The 15,642-nt window shown below is 41.5% G+C and overlaps 2 protein-coding genes across 5 annotated transcripts in view; one reads left to right on the forward strand and one right to left on the reverse strand.

The window, feature by feature from the left end:
* Positions 1-15,642, forward strand: part of LOC145420475 (uncharacterized) — a 262,367-nt gene that overhangs the window by 52,047 nt on the left and 194,678 nt on the right. The gene's annotated exons all lie outside the window — the stretch shown is intronic.
* The window catches only part of ptprfa (protein tyrosine phosphatase receptor type Fa), a 259,648-nt gene continuing 245,240 nt past the window's right edge, over positions 1,235-15,642 (reverse strand). For all 4 annotated transcript variants that reach the window (XM_080289757.1, XM_080289754.1, XM_080289756.1 and 1 more), the window contains 7 exons: positions 14,507-14,792; positions 12,832-13,010; positions 7,590-7,716; positions 6,128-6,253; positions 5,836-5,990; positions 5,584-5,719; positions 1,235-4,335 (listed from right to left, as the gene is read on the reverse strand). In XM_080289757.1, coding sequence (XP_080145883.1) covers positions 4,267-4,335; positions 5,584-5,719; positions 5,836-5,990; positions 6,128-6,253; positions 7,590-7,716; positions 12,832-13,010; positions 14,507-14,792 — 1,078 coding nt within the window. In that variant the 3' untranslated portion in view covers positions 1,235-4,266. The remainder of the gene's footprint in view (positions 4,336-5,583; positions 5,720-5,835; positions 5,991-6,127; positions 6,254-7,589; positions 7,717-12,831; positions 13,011-14,506; positions 14,793-15,642) is intronic.

A 15,642-nucleotide genomic window follows, 5' to 3' on the forward strand; every position in this document is an offset into this window, starting at 1 on the left:
ATCTTAAGACCCTATAATCCTTCTTGGGTTTCTGTATATGGCTGTTCCTTCTGAATTATCAGTGCTTTATTATCAGTTACTCAGTTTTTGTGCGAGTCTTGACAGTTCTGACAAAATGCTGTCTTCCAGCACACCGAGGAAAGCAAACTCCAGCACATAGGACCATCTATTTTAAGAAATCAGAGCCTTTTGGACATCACACGTGGCCTACGTCCTGGCCTTTGCTGACCTGAAGTCCTATATACTGCATGTAAACTGTATCTTGATGCATGCTCAATCATCCAGCTAAGTAAATCCCCAAAGTTTGATTCTGTTCATTTGGATGTAGCGTTTTCAGTGGGAGAAAAGTTTCGTCACCCATCCAACTCTATCAAGAATACCCAGAGAGGTTCTGGAACTCTGAAAGAAATGATCATCTTGAGTAAAATGGGCTGTGGTTGATAAATTCCATGTGGTGCTAAATTCACCACCTCATCAGGAGGTCCTGATGAGGTCCTGATCAACTTGGTGCATCACTCTCTGCTATTCCAGACTCCCATTGGGTGATACTCTAATGGCCCTGCTAAGTAAGCTGGATCTACAAAGGGACCAGGATGGATGACGCTATTGGAAGGGTGAAATCGGAAGTAACAGCCATTGCAGCCATCCAGTGTTATTCAGAGCAGTCATCCAGAGATTGCTTTTCTTCAGCATGAAGGAGGAAGTCTGCAGCTGTGGAATGGGCTACTGTGTAGGAAGACTGCCAAACCAAACAGCCTTGTTAAAAGAAGGAAGTCAGGGTGCGATATCTCAGTACACGGGTGCCCAGAAAGCACTGCATTTATGATAAATTTGTACTGTTTTGCTGTCTTTTTACTCCAGACATTCTAATGTAACAATGCAGAGAAGATAAAAAGTTCCACTGGAGAAACGCTTCTTTTCAGTCATTATTACTAAGTGACTGTAGGATTTCCTTTTATACACCTCCAGTACTTTTACTTTTGATGCTTTTGATGCTGTGCAAAATAAAGTTCTTATTGGGTAAAATTTAGACTACAGGAAATTTGCAGAAATGTCATTTTCATAAAGAAAATCCCCTAAATTTACTTTAATGAAGGTTTACTTCTATATTTTTTAAAATAAACAACACCAAACAGTCACACGAGGACAGCAAAGCACAGCATATTTGTTTCCCCTTGGTCCACCGGGTGTCACCTCACGTCACATTTTTATAAAAATTGAAAGAAGTCACTGCTTTTATATGAAAAACCCAACATTTCAACTTTATTAACATCAAGATTTTGAAGACATTTTTTCTCTGCTTTTAATAGAAAACAGATCGTTTATACAACAGTTAGGACCCCTACAGCACAACTATGAGAAATGAATCCTTTAAGTGGGCTGCATCATTCAAAAGCCACCTCACTGTATCTTTCAATGAAAAACGCAGAGATGCATCAATGAACAATGATGTTGTTCTCTGAGCCTGCTACACAGTGATAAAAGAGGTGAGTTATCTGTGGTGGCGATCCCATTTAAATGCATCCTGTCAATGTAAAATCATGTATGCAGATGCAAAGATGAGTGAATATGTGAGATATGACTGTCTTGTACTGTAGGATGTTGAGTCCATATTCAGTGTGCTTTACAACAACTGGGCTGTTTTTGTACAAACACAATGTGGAGAATCTTTGTGAAATGAGTATGAGCGTCAGAAACCAGGCTGCATGTCACAGCAGAGCTTTTTCACATTAGTAACCCCTAATGTTAACGGAGGGCCTATTTAGCTTATTTCTAGAAGCATTTCCCTGTTGTTGTTGTTGCAGTTTTTGAAAAGTTTGTAGTCCACTACAGGAGCATTAAATCATTTACAATAAAAAAAATCCTTATTTATCTCATATCCAGACACCAATAAATGTTTGGCCCACAGGAAATTTTCTATGAGCTGCATTTAGGCTTGGGTGATGTACCCGACTCAGGCTGAGTCTGCCTCCCTAAATTCAGCCACAGGTCCACCTTATTTGGACAAGATGCCAGCTGTTGTTGGACATTTGGGTCATATCTGGCCCACACAACACTCGTTTTAATGTTAAGCCCATCTCATGACTTTTATCCATGTCTGGTCCACACAGGATCTGCCAGTCATAAAACATGTGGCACATTTGTAGCCCCAGACGTATCACGCTGCTTGCCCCTCAGTTGAGCCTCTGTAAGGCTCTTGGCATTTTAAGTTTGCCTCTTCAACAATCCCACAGAGCCACATCAGGCCAGAGAGTGCGTTCTAGTTTCTTGTGGTCATGTGAAAAAGTAGCAGGCTAGAAAGCTGAACTTGGTAACGTGTACTGATTATTATAAAAGTCTATTTTAGCCTAAACTTCAACTTAAATGTCAAAACAAACTCCAATAAGTCTCAAACACAAGTCTCTTGTTAATAGTAATTTTTAACTATGCTGATTTCTGTTGCTGTGCAGAAACACTCTTCCTGTTGTCTTTTGAGCAACATGGCGCCATCACCACTGCTTACATGTCATTTTTTAAGCCATTTTAAAATTTCCAGATATCAGATCAATGCTTATGTGACATTTTTTCTCCCTAAATTTAAAACATCCTTTAAAGCAAATTGAAGTCTACTAACTTTGTGTTATTTGAACATTGCATAAAAATACCAGGCAGTTTAGTGCAAGGTGAAACAGGTTAGTTTGCAGCATTGTGGTGATGTTCACAGTAATGCATGATGTTGACTGTGCAGAGAAGCTGCAGTGGCCACAGTCTGTGCTGGTTTATATCAGAGATAGCAGAAATCAAATGAAATTTAAGGTGATTCACTCACTGAATTTCACCTTTATGCCAGCTTTGTAGTATCTGGGTTCATGTAACATCACCTGATATCGTTTTGAATTCAGTTGTGTAAATCCACAAAGAGCAGCGAGTACTGGCGTCGCAGCAGCAGCACATTTGAGCTGATCACAGCTAAGCAAAGAAAGTCTACCAGAGGTCCTGACTGTGTTTCCCTACACTGCAGTGTGTAACTTGTGCTGTTGGGTTTTTATGGCATTTGCTGACAATAACAGAAATAAAGAGTGAAGTTAATCCTTCAAGGAGAAGCAACAAAACCAATCTGATTAAAATTCATCCCAGAATATTGTCTGTTGTTCATTTTCACGATCCCTTTTTTCGCTTCTATTTCCCCTCATTCCTCCAATGGACAGTTGTGTATGGCTGCTCCTTTCTGAGCCTGGCTCTGTGAGAGGTCTCTTCCTGTTAAAAGGTAGTTTTTTGTCCTCACTGTTACTAATGTTGCTCACAGAGGATCTTCTGATGTTGGGGTTTTATTCTTTTTTTCTCTCCAGGTGTCAGAATTTCATTTTTTACGTGTGGAGCACGAGCTCTGCATTTGACGTCACACTTATTTCACAAAAACACTCATGAACAGGCCATCTGTGTTAGTCTACCTGAGTCCACAACTTTTCCAACTGCTTCATTATTCTTTTGCTGAAAGCCTCCAGATCTCTGAAGACTCTGAGAACATTGTTTAATGACAAAAAACTCTGTACATGCTTGCAGTTCTTCAGATGTGATGAGTCTTTGCACATTTATAGCTGTGATGTATTTCATACTGCAGGTCACAAACCTTATTTGCTCAGTTGATCTGTCTAGTAGAGATCATCATTCTCCAAGTTTCCCTCTAAATAAGACCAACCGAATAACGATAAACATTAGAATATCATATCTGTGGTATAAAATAAAAAAATCATTAGCAGCTGTGAATATACGGCGTCCAGTATTAATGACTTGGATCATGTTGAAAATACATGTCCTCTATTAAAAATTAAGAAAAATAAGAGAAGCAAATTAAGAAAAGACCCATTAAGACATATAGTAACCAATGTAAGTGATCACAAAATAAACTCTAATAATGGCTAACAACATAGTCATGATGGATATAAATGAAAGTAGCAGAAAAATAGTTTTTGCTATTTTGAGGAGGCAGAAATTGGGGAGTCGCAGGGATCAGAATGAGGCATGAGTACAGTACGAGTCTTTCAGGGTTGTTTTTTGGGAGGTTTTTGTGTGGGGTCTGTGGCAGAATCATGGCACCAGTCCAGGAGGGGGAGGTCATCACATCGCCTCTCCTCTTTCCATTAATCTCTCCTGATTCCTGCTGTGGTCATCTCCTCATCAGTCCTCTTCAGAGCCTCCTCATCAGCCTGCAGGGGCCAATGGAGCAGAGTGGATGTGGCTCAGAAGAGACACAGATCTCCTCTGAGGGCTTCTTTCTGGGCAGGGTTATGTTGCATAGTGATCAAAGCTTCCCAGGTACTCCAGAGCAGCCCGGTAGCACAGCTGGTACTGATCCTAGAGACACAGAATAAGTTTTGATCAGCACGTAAGGAGGATTATAGCAGAGACAAAGTTGTACAGTAAAGTGGATTTATTTTCATTAGGAACTTCAGGTTTGCCGCTGCAGTGCAGCAGCAGTTTATAATGTAAATATGTCACAAACATAAATCCTGTTCTGAAGCTTCCGGCTGACCTTCTGTTGTTTTAAAAAATTGCCCCAAATACCCTGTTAATTATCCCGCTACACAACACTTATATGAACTAAGCCAACCAGCGGTGAGGTGAATCGTGATCATAAAAAGATTTGATTTGGATCAGACCAATTCATTGATAAATAGATTATACAATCGATAATCTTGTTTTCAACACGGTACAGTCGTGGTGACTTAAGTTTCATACTCACTAAGCGATGTGACGTTTGTGGTTTTAAACAGTTCCACAGTAACTGTGACCTCCACAAATCAGAGATCACAGACCTTTTACAGGAGCACCTGCCATTGTTTCACAATCCAAGTTTACTTTGGATGGATGCAAAGTAAACTTTATTTAACCTTTATTTAACCAGGAATGTCCCGTTGAGATCAAAGACCTCTTTTTCAAGGGAGTCCAATATTATGGCTCCTAATCAGAATGTGGATGGGATTCTTACTGTTGAGCTCTGTTTCACTCTAAATGGAGCAATTTAAACATCATAATGTATTCACAAACTGAAACCTTAAACTCATTGACAAAGTTTTACTGGGTTGCTTTTGCGTTCAGTGGACTGCCCCCTGCTGGTCATGAGATATAATGCAGGTTTAAGGCAAAGTCACTTTTCATATCTGAAGGCTACATCAGAGACATTATAAGGTGGAGGTGTGGAACTAAAGCGGAACAGAAATCTATGGGAGAACTCTGTAAACTCGGCGGTTGTCCCGCCCTTCCCTAACAGACCCATTCAACAGATAAACCAGTAAACATCTGCGCTGTGCATTGTCAGCTGTGCATTGTGGCACAGCTGACAGTTCTGTGTAGTTCTGTGCACTTCGTGATGTCGATCAACATGTTTGTTTATTGCTCTGGCAGGAGGAGCCATAGAGACGTGGATTGTGTCTGCACAGATACTAATGAAGCCACAATGTTGTGTTGCTTTTTGAATTTGTAGCTAGAGATACAGCCAAGATATGTTATTGTTTGGGGAGAATCAAAAAGATGTGTTATATTCTTTTATGTGCTGTTTATGACTGTGCCCTTGTGATGAACGCCCCTGCATCACACTGATACCTCTGTCTGCACCATAGCCGGTCTCTGAGTTCGGAGAGTCTTGACGGTCTGGAAGAGGTCGACCACTCCTTCATACCTCATCCTTTCCAGAACGATGCTCAGAGTAATAAACACACCAGTCCTCCCAACACCAGCACTGGTAAACATACATTAACATTATTATACTGAAATGTATCACTTAAAGCTTCTCGTGTCAGATTTTGACAACCAAACCGATTATACACGGTCAAACATACACACACTCTTAGTTACCTGCAGTGAACAGTGATGGGTCCATCTTGTCCGAATTGCTCTTTAGTTTTATGCACTTGGCCAATGAAGTCAATGAATCCCTCCCCGGTTTTTGGCACTCCTTGCTCTGGCCAATCCGTGAACTGAAACTGCCTGATGGTCCTCGATTGACCATCCTGGTTAATATGCAGGAAAATGGAAAGAAAAAAGGATAAATGGCTCACACAGAACGATCCCTGCCTCCCCCACCAGCTGGAAAGAGTGTACGAGTGATCTGCAGTCACATTCCTGCTGCTGCTAAAAGAGAACCTACCCGGGCATCAGTGACTTTGAACTCTCGGAGGATGTACTGAGGCATGTTGTACTCGGCCATCGGGTCCACAACAAAGTACTGGTAACGTGCAGAGCGCTCAGCAGGCCAGTACTGATGGCACTTTTCCTGAAAGATGGAGAGAAGATGATCGCGAAATGCATAACTGACTTGGAGTTTTAACACTGAGACCAAAATGCAATGATTAGGCCTCAGATTAGTGTGAAATGGGCAGTGGTTTCTGTTGCTGTCAGGCTGCTTTTGACCACCACGCTTTTTACTCACAGCACAGCAAACAACTCCAGTGTCTGCTGATAAAGGAAATAAAAGCAGTGTGACACTTCAGCACCAGCTTCTTCGAGGACTTTGATAACACAGAGACTGGACAAAGGCTGATGTGGTGGAACAGGAGCATTCAGTTGAAAGCAGGTCATTGCTGAATTATAGCAAAATGTGAGTATCTGCATGTCCTTATGAATCATCAACACGGCTGTTTCTTGTAACATTTAAAAGTATATGACAATGAACTCTATGCATCGATGTTGTAACATACACAGAGCTGGAGAAATCCTGCATGACATGAGGCAGGCTGTAACGTCGAGCTCAGCTACATGCCCGTCAGCTCAGCTGATCTCACAGCTCGTCCATATCAGCTCAGCCCAGAACTATTTAAGCTGCCAGCCGCTTTGCAACCCACCTCCATGAGCAGCCAGAGCAAATCCATGTTGACATATAAAATCACTGCACATAACAGCCTTTTGTTTTACTGTTTATTATAAGACTGCATATTTAATGGACCTGAGAGGTGTGATGATCAAATAATAGATTCATACCTAACTAAAAAGCAAAAACAGACAAAACAAGAAGTTACAATGACAAAAATAAAAAAATTAAATTAAATTTTACTGAATAAAAACACGTCTTTCTTCATTTAAGTAAAGCACTATATTTTCTGCATATTCAAATTGTATATTCCACTTTTATACGCACTGATCCAACCATCTTTAGAAACCCATTACTGGATGGTATTTAGGAGTATATTGAACTTTTTGTCAAAGACTTTAAATCCTTGACAAACTTTGTCTTTACCAGTAGTTGAAAAATATTTATCGTACAAAATCCCACAGCCAGATGTTTCAAGCAGAGCCTTATGTGTTACGTACAGATCATTATACTCTTTGAAGTGTCATTCTACTTTGTATTAACAGTAAATTCAGTGTATACGAGTTTTATTAAAACCAGATTTGGCAAAATGTAGAAACATTTCATGCTCCTTAAAAAAAAAGAAAGCATTTTTACTCATGTTAAAAATATACATGTGTGTATGCTCTGCCCTCCTTTTCCCTGTGGAGCCTTTATCATCACTTTCATTCCAGATTTCTGCTTGATGTATAGAAACGATTCAGATCTTGCATTGTTTTCAGTGCAACGTGACATAAAAGAAGGTGAAGCTGTTTTGTATTACCCGTCCCATCTCTCGGAGTTTAGTGAGCATCACTACGATGGTGGAGTTGTGCTCCCACAGCATTCTCCAGAAGTCCTCTGTGGTCTCGGCTAACGGGCCCTGGGTGGCCATGTAGGCTTTCTGCTGCCTGCAAATGGAAACAGAGACACAGAGCCTGTGTTTACTCCTCTGGGCTGCAGCAGCTCTGCTGCTATTTGGCTTCAGTTTTCTTCCACTTCAGCTCTGCTTCAGAAAATCACTTTGGGTTTCTTTCTGTAAAGCAAAGTGACAGCAGTTAAATAATCTCACTGTTGCCCACTCATATTATCATGAAATGGACAGAAATCGAAAAGGTTTAGTTTGATCTGTCAAGGCTGCGAGTGAGTTCGTACATGTACAGTCCAATGAAAGCAAAGAAATATCTTTATTCTCATCTTCTTACCTGATTGTGATTCAGTAAAGTAAACCGTGTATGATTTGCTTAGCCAGATAATCACCAGCTGCCCCGAACTAATTTTACCTGCTTTTTCATGTCAGTTAATGATCGACTCAGTGCTCCCAAAGAGATCTGTGATTTGGTTTTAGGAACTTGGGGGTCCGGGTATTTCGGGTGATGACCGACTTTGCCTGGCTGGTTCTGAGACACGTAAGCTGATAAATAATACCTTAGAAAACAAGAACTTGCTCCATTAAAATGTGCAATGGATCAAGTACATCTGCCTAAAATGCTCATTATGAATTACAGTCATGGTTTTTCACAATTCGTGACACTGCAAAAATAAAAGAGTTAATTTAGCTGCGGCTTCACCACATCCGGACAAGAGTTCTGGGCAATGACATCCCACAAGTGTTGAACGAACCTCTCAGGTGTTAAATATTTAATTTCACATACCCCTTTAAAGAAAATTTGATGAGTCAGCTGCTTGCTAATGTGTGCGCTGATTTTTAAATAGTTTTGCTTGAACACATAGCCTTTTTAACAGCTCTGTTAAAATGACAGATGCCACCCCAGCTGCTCCGCCGGCTCCAGGCGATCCTCTGCAGCTGGACACCACCAGGGGGCAGTGTTGACGCATATAACAGTGGGCCTAGGTAATTCCCACAGACTTGCATGCCTGGGTGTGTTTCTGTTATCTGTATATATCAGTGCTCTTGTGTGACACTGGTGGTTGGAGGCTTTGTTGTTTTTGGCTACATGTTTGTCCTCCTCTCACAAGCAGTGGAGCTAATATTTCAATACTCCATAATACAACAACCAAAACAAATAGGAACGAACGCTGCTTATTTTGATGCTGTCACTTTACCTGCTGAGCGCTGCTGACTGACTGAAGCATTTAACCAGCAGCAGCTGGTTAAAGCCAGATTGTTGATGAGCACCGAGAACAGTTTGAACCAAATGTTACTAAACTGTAGTAGCCCTAACCCTAACCCTCTAAAACAAAGCTCTGAATATTAGCATATATGCTAATATTCAGAGCTTTGTTTTAGAGACAAGGCTGGAGTTATTCTGCCTTTTTTTTCTACTGCCAGCAGAAAATCAAAAGCCAACGTGTATCAGCCCGTCTCTAAGAACTCTCTGGATGTTCATGTTAAGCTGATGTCACTTAAGCCTCCTGGGATTGAATACAAAACTTTGGATGCTGCTTAAAATGTAAATAAAAACAGTGTGCAATCATTTGCAAGTTGGAAGCCTGAAAGCTCCACATTTCTATTCTTGGAGTAGAGTGGCTTTGCATGATTTGCAGTTCAAAATAATCCTTATTTACATTGTTATTGTTATCTTGGCTTAGCCCCCCTTTAAGGCAGCTTGTATCTAAATGGCTGACTAAGGCTTTAACAACATGTGGTGCAGCTTTTGTGACTATATTGATCTAAACATATGTATAATATGTCGTGTTACAGGGATGATCTGATATCGTCGTGTTGGTGTTGATCCAGGATCAACATTGCAAGTGACCAATCACATTGTTCTGACGTTATTCTTTGGCGCGCCAAGCCATTCGTGCATTTATGAAGTTCCAGTGTTGCAAGGACAATATCAGTTCTGCTCAGCATTTATTAAAGGGTCAGGGTCCGTTGATCGGCGGACAGAGGCGGTTTCTTGCAGCTTAAGTACAGTTTTTTGTTTTACGGCATTTTTTCCCGAAGTCGCAAAAGTATGACGTCACAACATTCTGATTGGTCCTGGAACAACATTTACTATGTTGATCTGGGAACAACACCAACACGACCATATCAGATCGTGCCATCATACAGAGCCAAGAGCAGAAAGGGTGCAGCAGAATATAGTCCTTATTTAATACACCATTAACCATGAATTATCGCATCCCTGTGCTGTGTGATGGGGCCATCAGCTTGCAGCACTGCTGAGGTATTATTATTACCAGGTTGTTTGGCTATCTGCCTTCAGCTTCTCTGTTTTTGTTTCTTTTCTAAGGTTGAGTATTTCTCATCTTCCTCACACCACAAACAAATGACGGGCTAATCAAGCACAGTAATAATTTGGTCAGCGAAGCATTTGGTAGTGATTTTGGCGCTGTGGGCAGGTGTCGGCTCCTGCTGGACAAAAGAAATTTCCATTTCCATAAAACTTGTCAGAAGATGGAAACATGAAGTGCTCTAAATACCCTGGTACAAGCTGTGTTCACTCTGGACGTGATAAAACACAGTGAAGCAAAAAGCACCAGCAGATGACGTGGCATCCCAAATCACCAAAGAAAAGCAGTAATGCAGCCTCTGATTCAGGACTGTGATGGTGTAGCACTTTTCTTCAAGACACTTGTGTGTGACAGCTTTTAATGTTCCTCACTCTACTACTTATGAAGCGCTCCCAAATTCTTGACAATCCACAAAAATCGGTGGTCATCTGTCGCTTGGGTTTAATGATTTTTTCATGAATATACTCGCTGCAAACAGCCTTTTGAGCAATGACCTTCTGTGGCTTTCTTTCCTTGCAGAGGGTGTTGATGATCATCACCTGGACAACTTTCAAGTCAGCACACTTCCCTGTGATTGTGTCTGCTGAACTAGACTGACAGATATGTGGTTCATATTATTTGAAAAGCAGCCGAAATATTTCAATAATTTGAGATACTAGACTTTTGAATTTCTTGAGCTACAAGCTATAATCATTAAAAGCCTTTGAAATACCTCAGTTTGTATGTAATCAGTATAGCATATGTGAAGGTTTATCTTTTTGAAATTATGAAAAAATATGAACCAGTTAAAATTCTACATGAAGCAAGAGTTTCAGGCATACTCGCTGACAGAAACGAAAGCCAAATCAATAACCCAGAAAAGTTAATAGAATAGATTTTCCATTAATATTAGACAAATTAAAGCATTTCAGTTAATAGTGAGAACCACAACAGAGTTCTATCAAAAGTTAATTAAGCAGGAAGCAGATTTCACTGTTGTAACTTTTGACTCATGCAGAGTTAATAACATTGTGGTGTAAGCACTCGCTGCCTTTGTATCTCGCAGCGCAGTAAGTAGGAGAATAACGAATGGTGATACACAAAGACGTCACCGGGCATGTCCACTAATCATCATAATCATGTGCATTCCCCTCACCTTAATCTATCCTAATCCATGCTTCGCTCTTTAAAGGCTGAGCTCAGTGAGGGATGGAGCTCCCGAATCTCACTCCGCTCTTAATTACCGACACAGGAATTAGAGAGGAATTACACGACACCCCTGCCTCTTTCCGTTGCCTCCCTTTGGTGGGGGGTACTCAGGGGACTTCATTAGGTGCTGGGAGCCAAAAACAACATACACCCACCCTGCATGTAAAATGGGAAGTCCTGACTCATTAGCCACTGCTTTCTGTGAAAGTGCGCTAGAAAACTTTCAATAAGTCTTTTCATAAAAGAGCCCGCGATTAACGTGATGTGTGACAATATCGGTGCTAATGTTGTGAGAGACATGTGTACTGTTTATGAAATCACATTGTGACGTGTTGGGCTGAATGTGACTAAGAGTCTGAGGGACACTTTATGCTGCTAGGCTAATGTCAGAGTCACTCTGTTTATCGTGTTTCTGGACAAAGATTGGGGAAGAGATGTTAGAAAATAAACATCATGTTGTATTCAGTTTGGTAACTGTTTACCAAGGCCGTGCATTGAGGGCACTCATCAATAACTTTGGAGTCATTTTCCAGCTGAAATCTATACAAACACAAGTTGTTTTTTGCAGCCGACGACCTGCTGGCCATTTCAAAGAATTTAATATTCATCTGTGCTTATAAATAAACAGCACTGTCTAAACATGCTTTCTACACCTGAAGTAAGGGGAGGTGACGGACTGTGATAGTGCTCAGTGATGCATCTCGCAGCTGTAAGCTTACTGTAAACAGAAGACAATGTTAGCAGACTGAGAATCATCACTCGCCGTCATAACTTTCAGAATAAAATCTGAGCAACAACATGAAAGTTTGTGAGTTGAATTTTAGCCCAAAGCTCAAGTGACCAACTTTGTATATCCTGAACCATATCATCATGCGATCATACGAGTTCTGGCTAAAGCTGTGGAGACGATCATGACTCGTGTTGTCACATGATCTTTTGGGCATCGTGCTACATCGTAGAGCTCCAAATGCAGACTACAGGAATAAGTAATATGAAGCATATAGACTGCATGTTCTTCAAATCAGCGTTACTTTGAATCTCAAATTCATGCATGTCTCTACTTTACTATGTTTTATTGCAATGTCAGTGTTTCCTTGATCCAAGAAGACAATAAAATAAACTTAACCTAAACTGTTTTCATTATGTTTTTGCACATAAATGTTGATAGAAATGAGAAAAGGACTGATCAGATTTCTGGCCTTCATACTGAGCTATGATCACACAGGCATTAAGCTGAGTGTCTCCTCAGTTCATTTCCCTTCTATAAAGGTAGAAAACCCTCAAGATTTCTTCATGTCCAAAGACAGAACATGGACACAGACGGCAGTCGCGTCGTGGACCTGTTGGTGTAATCAGTTCATTTCTCTGACATGTCACTGATCTCAAACAGCCTATCCATTCACAAGAGGTGGAAAAAGTGGGAGAATGAACAGGCCTGTCAATAAAACCAATTTGTTTTGACAACTGACACAACAAAGGGATGTGAGGCGGTGAAACACCGGACTCCATGTCAGCCTGTAATTTAATGCTGTCAGCTGCCACAGAGAAGGTCCAACCCCTGGCTCATTAGAGGTGCAGCAGCTGAGCAGAAATGCGCCGCACTACTCATTTCTGTGAAGTGATTTCTGTGGGCTCACCTGTACCCGTCGATGAAGCTGGCATTGATGTAGTCAGAGCCCTCCACCCCTCTGATCGGCTGCAGGCAGACGCGAGTAGACTCGAAAGGCATGATGTTCACCAGGCGGTTCTTGAATTTGTTGCACGGCAGGTTGGCACTGATGAATCTTGAGGTATGTGCTTTAGAGTTGGCCAGTTTCTGCAGAGACAGAAGAAAGGACAGGTGATTGCAGCTACACGGCAGCATCCACTGTCTATCATCTGCCTCTGGTCTTTATAGTGCTAATCCAGTGTGGCGCGTGAGCAAGGTTGTTAAAGGGCACGAGGAGCTAACGTTCGTACTGATGCACGAGAATGATGCACTTTGAGACGATCCTTTTTTTCTCTGACTTCAAATGAATGTCGGATACTGTTGTGTGTTGAAGCTCATCCTGAAGATGCTGAAAAGTCAAAACAAATCCTGAAACATTTAGTGTGAGCCGACAGGCCTGTGACAATGCAGATCAAACCAGAGAAATAAGATGTTTGGATGCAAACCTAGCTGCGTGAATGATTTCATTCTCAAATTTTTCTTTTCAGTTTCGGTGGGGAGGAGGTGTTTCTTTACTGACAGGCACCAACTTGAGACCTCTGCACTGCAAGTGCAAGTGCAGTGAACTGAGGATCAAAACCTAATCATGCTCTGTTTAGATTTACAGCCACCCTGCTTGCATTAAAAAGCAGCATAATACTGAATGCTGGGCATTCCCCCTGCTGCAGGACAGAAGCTGCTTAAGCCACTGCACCTTTGCTAAAGCAGTTGAAGACAGTGGATTGCTGCAGATCATCCCGTATAAAACTATCTAACCTGGGATGACCTTATCTCCCGGTTTTCCTGGCTCTTGCTCTCCCTCTGCAGCTCCCTCTACTCCAGCCTCATCAGGAGCTCAGAAGTTAAGCTTTAACAACGTCTCCTCTGAGAAGAAGGAAAATCTTCCTTCTGCCTTTGCTTGCACTTGAGTATTACATTTACATGAATTTGGAGAGACTGTACAAACCAGGCCATGATAGCTATACTTTTACTGACTGCAATGTTGTAGTAACTGATTCTGACTTTATGATTTAAAATCTACCTAAAGTAGGCTGGATGGATATGAGTCTTGCAGATCCCCGTATTCCAAGGGACTCCAATTTAAATAAACAAAAAATGCTTTTACCCTCATGGCATGGTTGTGTCAATGATCCATCCACCCATCCCCAAAACCTGTTTAATATTTTTCTCTAGATGCATTAAAGTGTTTACATGTAGTGAATCTGACTCTGAGACTACTACTAGCACTGCAGTCATTTAAAGCTCATTTCTTTTATTCTTAATTTGCACTGAAACATGGTAACACACAGTGTGTGTACTGTACATTGTTATGGAATGACCTCTAGTTTACTAGCGGACAGAAATGCAGTGAGTTTGCACAACAGAGTGAAAAATCCCAACAGAAGGCGTTTGGGTTGGACTCCTATCACCTTCTCCTCAGTGATGATCCTGAAAAGCCTGTAAGAAACTAAAGGTGCAGCTGCTCTCTCATCTTTTTCCATGACTTAAAGTGTCTGTCATTGAATCCAAGCACAGTCGAGGCAGTTACTGTATGTGTTTAAAGTGCTTCCTTAAATATACTGAGTGCCCAAAGCCGTACAATCGTAAAGTCCAGATCTGCTCACCTTAAACTCCAGTTCCATAGCTGTCACCGCCTCTCCAGCGGCCACCTGGGTGAGCTTCTGGATGTGGGCGTACAGGTTGCGGGCAGGGACTTCTGTGTTGCCACAGACTGCAGCTTCCAGCAGGGCCTCGTGGACGAATATGTACTGATCCTCTGTCTGCACCATGTAGTTCCTTTGAGCTCGCATGCACGTCACATGACCGTATATGTCCACCGACTTCTCGTGTTTCATCCTCTCCAACATGGCGTCAATCACAATAAAGCAGCCCGTCCGGCCCACACCGGCACTGATGGGAGCACAGAGAGGAAACACAGGCGTCAGACCAGAGATCCCTGAGCGCTTTACATCTTTCCCCTGACCACTGTGGCATTTCCACGGGCCGGGAACAGCATCGAAATCCTCATGAATACCAGTCCAAACCAGTTACAAATGGGTCCTCGTCCCTCCATAAAGATTCACTGAGAGACGAGGCTGGCCTTTAACATTATGGAGGCAAGGAGGGGCTCATTGATTCCACTTTTATGTCATTGGTTGATCAGGATGATTTCGTTTATATGCCTGCTTGCTCACAACGCTTACACGTTCTGGATTTGTCTGTCATGGTGCACAGAGATTCACGATGGACCTTAGAGTCTCTACACCTCATTGAATATTGCTCGGCTTGGATAGGCTGCTTTGTCCTTCTGGAGACACAAGCATCAGTAAAATCTTCTTTTACAAGGCCGTTCTTGGTCTTTCTTATTGACCTACACATGAAGGAAATTATAGATGGTTATTGTCTTTGGTTCAAAGACTTATTCGTGGCACCTGCACTTAAAGCTCACATTAAATTATAAAAAAGGCCATTTTAACTGATCTGGAGGCAGATCGTTAAAGTTGCCTAAACTAGTTATTCTGACACAGATCAGCTACGTTTCCTCAGTTTTGAGCTTTACGATCATGCACTTTTTACCTGTTTCTTGTCTTTTGCCGTGTTCATAATTCGTTTATGATACCACTGCTGAGCTTGGCCAGGAAACTCTTGTAAAAGAGATTTTTAATTTTAACAGTAAAAAGGTAAATAAATGATGATATAAATTTAAAAACTGTGAGTTAATGGAGCTAACAAACTGCAGTCCGATATGGAAACTTGTTTT

The sequence above is a fragment of the Astatotilapia calliptera genome, chromosome 15 (genome assembly GCF_964374335.1).
Source record: "Astatotilapia calliptera chromosome 15, fAstCal68.1, whole genome shotgun sequence".
Classification (NCBI taxonomy): Eukaryota; Metazoa; Chordata; class Actinopteri; order Cichliformes; family Cichlidae; genus Astatotilapia; species Astatotilapia calliptera.